This window comes from Halyomorpha halys, unplaced genomic scaffold (genome assembly GCF_000696795.3).
Source record: "Halyomorpha halys isolate HHAL.00 unplaced genomic scaffold, Hhal_1.1 Scaffold1694.1, whole genome shotgun sequence".
NCBI lineage: Eukaryota > Metazoa > Arthropoda > Insecta > Hemiptera > Pentatomidae > Halyomorpha > Halyomorpha halys.
This window is the reverse complement of record NW_027113513.1, coordinates 67447-75484: the sequence shown is the minus strand read 5'-3', so window position 1 is coordinate 75484 and position 8038 is coordinate 67447. Positions and strand designations below refer to the sequence as shown.

General features: G+C 37.8%; 1 protein-coding gene across 1 annotated transcript; it reads left to right on the top strand.

Annotated features, from left to right (window-relative positions):
• Positions 1-4756: 4756 nt before the first annotated feature.
• LOC136796652 (uncharacterized) lies at positions 4757-5293 on the top strand. Its single transcript, XM_067050957.1, has one exon. It carries the CDS (start codon positions 4757-4759, stop codon positions 5291-5293), a length of 537 nt encoding a protein of 178 aa, XP_066907058.1.
• The last annotated feature ends 2745 nt before the right edge of the window (positions 5294-8038 follow it).

Genomic DNA, 8038 nt, shown 5'->3' with positions numbered 1-8038 from the left:
AGTTTTGGAAGGATAGGTTATAAAACAAGTTGTTCAGAAAATCCGCTAGGAGCTCTTATGCGTTTAACATTTAAAATATTAACGAGAATAAGAAATGAAGCTGTTTCATAACCTTAAAAAAAAAAATCCTTTCTAATCTGAATATGGTTGAAACTATTTAGAATACTAGAAAACATAATAAAACATCTTTTAAAGTAGAGCAAATTTGCTAAAGTATAAGCCCTAGTTTTTTAAAAAGTAACATTTTATGAAATATATACTTAAAAATCAGTCGTTAGTGAACTTATTGTAGGAAATCTTTATCTCAGAAACCATTAGACCTACAGATGTCTATTAGCTTTCAAATTAAAGCAAGTTAAATGTGCTATAAAGTAGTTTATGACATTTATCTTCGTAAGAGTAGTAGTTTTCCTGGTATTTTCTCGAATTAAAAAAGACATTTGGCACTAATATGAATGAGATGAATGCAATATCTACCCGCCTGCTCCTATTTCTCTAATTTTCTGCTTTAGTTAATTCTCAGATTCATTCATAGTTTTATTTTCTTATTTTATACTTCAGAATTTGTTGATAGCTAAATAGAAAAGGAGAAATAGAGCCAGGAGTTTAGATCCTGGGAAATCGGGAACACCTGAGAGCGCCTGATAACAATTATACGTACACGGCTTTTTATATTAAACTGCTGTATTCTGGGTAGGAAGAAATTTGCTATCTGTTATTCGCTCCTTGATAAACTGGAGTACTGAGAAAGTCAAAGCAGCGCTTTTGAGATTTTGACTGATCGGAATTGGGGCTTTTCTCTGTTTTATCTTACCATCTGGAAGTCTGGACTGTCATCCCGAGGCCCAGAGGAAAAGGATGAAATAGAAAGGCACACGAGCCACATCTGGCCAATCTATCCAACCCTCCAAATGAAACCTTCCAATACCAAATCCCCTAACACCAGATGGCACCCCCTCACTATTATTTCCTTCACCATACCCTCCAGCTGTCGTTCCTAACAAAATCTTATTGAAGACTCATAACATTTAGTCAATTTTTTTTCTGTATATTAATTTATAATTAGAACTGTGTTACATGAAAATACATCTAGTAAATTTGATATTAGTGTTACAAAGATACAAACTTGTGAAGAAAATATTCATTGGTATTAACATATCAAGAGTAAAAGAACTCTACGCTATTTACTTTTTAAGCACCTCCGAGGATTGTCAGGAATGGAAGAGAAAGCTAGATTAGAAACTAGTGGGTTTGGGTGGTTAAGGAGTTTAGAATGGAAGGATTCATATCAGGTTCGGGCTTGATCGGCTCAACAGTCTTTATCTTTGTGAATGTAATGAGGTCTTTTATTTGTGACAAATTAAGGAATATAGAGTATTTTACGAAGGATTTTGGATTACGGATTGGATACGAGAGGAATTCTAATGTTAATTGGAGCCCCAAAGCTCAACTCCAACAAATCCAAATAGGCCTTTTTTTTTGGTCATGTCAATGTCTTTTGTAATTTGATCGTTTGAATCAGCCCATTGATAGAATTCTAATTACATTTCTAGAGGAGAATATCTCGAGGCCATTTTCAGGCGATTTGGAGAAGTGTGAGGAATGATGAAGGAAACAAGGTTATAAACTAGTGGGTTTGGGTGGTTAGGGAGTTTATAATGGAAGGATTCATATCTTGTTCGGGTTAGATCGGGTACATATGGAATGGAAATGGTTACTTTAGTAGAGTCCTAAATCTAAACTCCGTATGTCTATACAGGCCTTATTATGATCATATAGATCAGTATAATGGATCGGAAGTTTAGACCGTTTGTCAAGTAAGTGCTGTAATAGTCGGAATCGACGTACAGTTTCCTGTCTTTTCAGTCTTGTATGAGGATCCCAAGTCATTTGTCCAGATGCAGTCCAAGATAGTGGATCTATTAGAATATTATGAGTAACAAGTAAACAGTGAAAGGAGAATGGAAATGGAGACTGGGAACTGACGGGATGGTTAGACCTACTGGTTTCATTTCAGTCCTTAGAATTCCTAGGTGTAAACAAGTGCGTCTTGGATCAGGACGTTTGATCACGTCAGTACGCTTGAAAATCTTGTACAGTATTTGTGGGAAAAAACAGACGCACGCTATCACAATACTGACATTAGAGAAGTTGCCTGTAATTTCCTATTAAAGAAATACGAGGAATACAATAATAAGGGACACATAGATTAATTTAAGTAATGGGGTTTCGGATGAGAGAAGGAGACGGATAACATCAGCCAAAACCCTGCTATTTTGGACTTATTAAAGACCAAAAGTGTATTTTTCTTTCCTTTAATTTAATTTCATTATACTTCCAAGTGGTTTTTATTTTATGTTAATCATAAGTTAATTTCCTTTTTTTTAATAACCATTCATTCTTTATTTTTTGTAATTAAAATTAAAGTAGAATGAATCACGGACAGTTATGGAAGTTGTTATGGTGCGTGTATAATATAAATACATCGCTGGGGCTCGGCACATTCAACAACATTGCAAGCTACAATGGGATTACGGCCTGTATACGGGGACTGATAACGGAGTCTACAGTCCGCTGCATAAAGTCTAGAGGCTGAGCTAGAGTTGAGAGGTACCCACCGGCTCACCCCTTTTGAGGCCATAAGAATTTTTGGGGTTCGTTTCAGGACCCTCACCCACCCAATTTCCAATCAATCAACAACATCTGGATGACGGCGGATGTTGTGGAATGGAAAATATATCAATATGCGCATATCGACCCCCGTACTGTGAGTGACTTTTTTCTCCCTTATTTTCATCGAGCATCACATTTTTTTTTGTTTTTTTGGTTTTATACATATATAAAAATATTTTCGTTTTTTTACTTCACATACTTTTATTTTTTACAACATTAACAATATTTTTTTTAATTTTCATTTGTATATATTTTAATTTAATTAAATTTGTATATCAGTTGGAAGATTTTTTTATGATATAATTTTTCTTTATTATTTTTGTGTTTTTATGATTCATTTCAGGTCCTCCGTTTTTTTTTGTTTTTTTTCTATCACCCGATCCAGCGAACAATTTTTTCTCTGGGGAAGAGGTAGGTTTTTATTTCATTTACGAAACGCCCCTCGCCCCAACATTCTTTTGGTCTCGTCCGGGTCGGATATTATTGGATATTATTTATTTAGTTCGCTTTTCTTACCCTAGCTCACATATTGTTTTGGTCCCTTTTATAAAATTAATTTGTTGTTACGAACCACTTCTCACTCGTCTTTTCGTTTCATTTTAAATAAAATATGCCTCCCAAAACTCAAAACATAAATGACGAACAGGAGTCAAGATTCATCGACTTACAGGAACAGCTGGATGATTTGGCCGATGATATAATGGCGACCACCTCTATGGGTCGTAGTTGTTGTCTGGAGCTTTAGGGCGTAAAACCCTGAGGTCATCAACGCCCATGTTTCGTGCTTTATAATTTTGTTTCATTTATATTTATAATTCTATTTCACTATCCATCCAAGCATTCGAAGGCTGCAAAACTGTCATTCAGAATGCTGTAGTGCTAAGACAGAACGCTCATCTAGTCTTAGTATGCGACGCCTCCAATACTGCCATAGGAGCAGTTTTACAGCAGAAAGATGGTAACGTTTGGCGACCTCTCGGATTTTTCTCTAAAGCGTTCACCCCAGCGTTGAAGAAATATGCCACGTACCATAGGGGCTCATGGCAATCCACCGAGCCATCAAGCATTTCAGGCATTACCTGGATGGGCGACATTTTGAGATATGGACGGACCACAAACCGTTGGAATATGCTTTTCATCAAAAGCCAGAGACAGCGACACCCATGCGGATTCGTCTGGTTAATTTCATTAGCCAGTTTACGACCGACATCCGCTACGTACCCGGGGAAGAGAACACCGTCGCCGATGCACTTTCGAGGGTCGAAGACATCGAATTCACTGACGATTATGTACATATAGCGGCAGAACAACAGAAGGATCCAACTATTACAGAGCTACAGAAAAACGACCGTCTTCAGCTTCAATGGATCAAACCTCCCGGCACTGTAACGTCAGTCCCCAATGAGACCTCCACCTCTCAGGCGCGGCCATACATTCCTAAGTCCATGCGAGAAGAAATCTTCCACCGCCTGCATGGGCTCAGTCACCCAGGTATTCGAGCCTCAAGACGGCTAGCAACGCAGCGATTTTTTCTGGCCTGGCATGAACGCTGATGACTCGAGATGGGCTCGGTGTTGTATTGCCTGTCAGACATCGAAAGTAATCCGTCACACAGTAACCCCTCCACAGGTACCTTCACCCCCAGCTCCAGGTTTGAACACATTCACGTGGACCTCCTTGGACCGTTACCAAACTCCGACGGAATGCGGTACTGGCTGACGATCATTGAACGATTCAGCCGTTGGTGTGCCCTCTGGAGGAAATAACAACTACCAAGGTAGCATCAGCGATTGTGGGTACATGGATCTCCCGCTATGGTACGCCAGCAAGGATAACCACTGATCAAGGGCGCCAGTTTGAGTCAGATATTTTCATAAATCTGACTCGTATATTAGGTATACAACGTCAGAGGACTACAGCATACCATCCTCAGTCCAACGGATGCGTGGAGCGGTGTCACAGGACCCTCAAGGCATCCCTCATGTCTACACTGAACGCATCGGGATGGACAAGTACGTTATCAGCAGTCCTTTTAGGACTCCGATCGGCAGTGAGAGAAGACGTGGTAGCCAGCGTAGCGGAAATGGTATTTGGGAAGCCTTTACGCCTACCTGGAGAGATCTTTGAGGCATCAGGACGTCGGGAAGACTCCGAATCGACGCTAAAGACCCTACGGGAGGCCATGAAGAATCGACACCCGGCGCCATACCGCAGCAGCACGTCCAAGACTTTTGTGGATCGAGACTTAAAGGACTGGACCCATGTATTTCCAAGGGACGACTCCGTTAGGGTACCGCTCACTCCACCGTACTCTGGACCCTACAAAGTAATCTCACGGAAGGAGAAAACATTTAAGATCCAGCTACCATCAGGTCCAAAAACCATTTCGATGGATCAACTGAAAGTTGCACATCTTCTTTCCGGCGCAAACAAAATGCAGGTAGAAAGAAACGCCGACGCGGCTCAGTCCAGTCCTACGCCCGCTGCAGGAGCTGCTAACTCTTCTAATGACCTCGACGCAGAACAGCATCAACCAAAACCAGTGTACCACACCCGCTCTGGACGTGCAGTAAAGCCAACTGTTAGGTTCTGCGCCAACGTTATTGGGGGGGGGGAGTGATGTGGTGGCAAGCTTAACGTCTTCAACGGCAATTGTTGACGTTTGCAAAGAGAGTGTTTGAAATGGGTTTGCCACTGTCGAAATTATTAGCAACATTTTTATTTCATTAGTATATTTCTTTTAAATCTATTTTTAATTATAATTCATTTAAAGTTTCATTATTTTACATTTGTTTTAGTGGCAAACCCATTTGAAACCCCTTGCCATATGATCAATTACAATTAATTAATAATGAAGTACTTATGTGTTTTTTTTGTTATCTAAAAAAACTGAATGTTTATGTTTTATAATAATTGTGATCTTGTTGTTTTAATTTTGAAGTATGAACCTTGTTGTTTAGATAATAAAGACCTAAAGATTCATCTTTATTATTATACAATAGGAACACGCACTAAAATGGGTATTAGAGTTTAAGAAATCTCATCAACATGATTAGAGACAATTTTGGAGAGTTTTTTCACACTTTCCAACACTGTGTGACGTGAAGAATGGAGAATGAAGAATCCTGTAAGAATGTGGCTGATAATCATATTGTTATTATAATACTGACATTTTGCTAGTTTTTGTTTTGTGATGAGTGAGCCTCGTGTGACCTATTCTCAGTCTAGTCAGTACGAGCTCCTCTTTACGATATTTACGGCAGGAGGTACCACTGGGCTGACATTTTTATAATTGTTTAGTTTATTCGCAGGGCTATCATCCCACTTAGACTCCTATCCATATTTTCTTTTCTTTTAGAGGGATTTACTTATTCAAGGTGAGGTTAAGATCGCTTTACCTCGTCCCGGGAGTGTGGGTGCTTCTAGGAGCTCGATCGACCAGTTCATTTCATGCCATTCCCACATTCAGTGACATGGAATCCACATAAATTTCACTGACATGTCCAGTTTTTGTAGGATGGTTAGGAAAGAGATGATGTTATAATTTTTAGATTCTTACAATTATTATAATATTGTAATTATTCGGTTTAAGACATATAGAAGTGAAGTTCTGCTGCCATTTCATTGAGTATTGGTATTAGGTTTTGAAGTCCATATCGAAATCTATAAAATCCAATATGAATCGTCTCGATCCGTCAACTTGCCTCTACCGGATTTTGAAATCTCTCACATTTTTGAATAACATATATTAAAGTTAATTAAATATAGTAAGAGCTAAAAATCGTTGCTTCTCTAAGAAATTTTCTTTCATATGATACCTCATTCGTCAAAATCCATCGCCCATGCGTGGATGAGAGTAAAAGAGCCCTAGAGGAGAAAAGAGGCAGTTATTTCATCACAATTTTTCATAACTTTAATGGAAGCTATGTATAATTACTAGTCGAAATTAATGAGTCTGTCAAGTATAGCTAGGGGGAATAAAAAATGGGGGTTGTTTCAATACGTTTAAAACAATTAATTATTCATTCAGAGCTTTATATCTTCAAAACTACTTACAACACTAGATAACCTAAACGAACAACATTTTTTAACATATGAGCCATAATAGAGCTATTTACGTTTAGTTCCCGAGATATAGCTAAAAAGCAACGTTTCATAAAATATGTACTGAACAATCAGTAGATAGTGAACTTATTTTGAAAAAATCAATATCTTAAGAAGCCTGAGACGTATAGATGTCTGACAGCATTCACACTAAAGCTAGTTAAATGAACTTTAAAGCAGTCTATAATGTTTATTTTCTTAGTAATATTTTTTATGATAGTTTCTATAAATAGTAGAGATATCGGTTGTCAAATAAGTGTTGTGATAATCAGAATCGACGTTCAGTTTCCTGTCTTTTCAGTCTTGTGTGAGAATTCCAAGTCGTTCGTAGGGATATAGTACAGGGTAGCGGATCTGTTCGACAGGGGTAAGATTATGAAGGGTTACTGTATCGCAGTTGGTAGGATTAAGACGAACGGTAAAGGTGATTGGATAGGATTTGTTGGGATTTATTTTAATCTTCCAATTTAGGAACCATTCTTCGACTTTCTTTCTTTCTTCTCTCTTTCTTTGTTTCTTTCTTTCTTTCTTCTCTCCTTTGTTTATTAGTATTGGTTTGCATACGTACTTTTATAACACTTTTTTTATTTATTTAATTAGTTTATATTTAATATTATTAAATCTGTCAATTGGAAAGCTTATTTTCTTTTCTAGATGATTTTGGTTCTTTGGGGGTTTTCCTATTCAGGTCCTCCGTCTTGTTAACGTAGTATTTAATAATTACTTTGTGAATGATTTGTAAATATTATTTAGTAAGTTGTAGTATTTAATTTAATTAGATTTATTTTTATTAGTATAGTGCTCATTAGAATTTCCTTATTTGAAAAGAAAGATGCTAAGGGTTGTAGAACCGTTGCTAAGGCGTCGCTTAGCAACAGGCCGACCATCTTCTTTATAAAGTCAACTGATGCTAATTAATGGCCTTTATAGTTTCAAACCAGCTCGATCTGCGTTCAGTAGGTCTAGTTTGGACATTTTGAGTGTTTTAGTCGACATTAATGTCCGAAACCAGACCGTTTTTGCGTTTTGGTCTTTGATTTGAATATGAGTTGTAGCTAATTAGTCTTCTGTAGTTCATTACTATCTAATGTAGTTCTTCACCAGCTTTATCTGCGAACATTATGAGCAGTTCGTTTATATATTGTCACCAGACCCTGTCTGCGTAAATTGTTATAGGAGAGCCGGTATAGACGTGGGCCCACAATCTTTGAACGGTTGGATCTCTGACCTTTTGGAGCGTTTAATATATTATTCAGGACCC

Bases quoted from the DNA above. Each gene is read 5' to 3' on its own strand.
- LOC136796652 (XM_067050957.1), top strand. From the start codon at position 4,757: ATGGTATTTGGGAAGCCTTTACGCCTACCTGGAGAGATCTTTGAGGCA.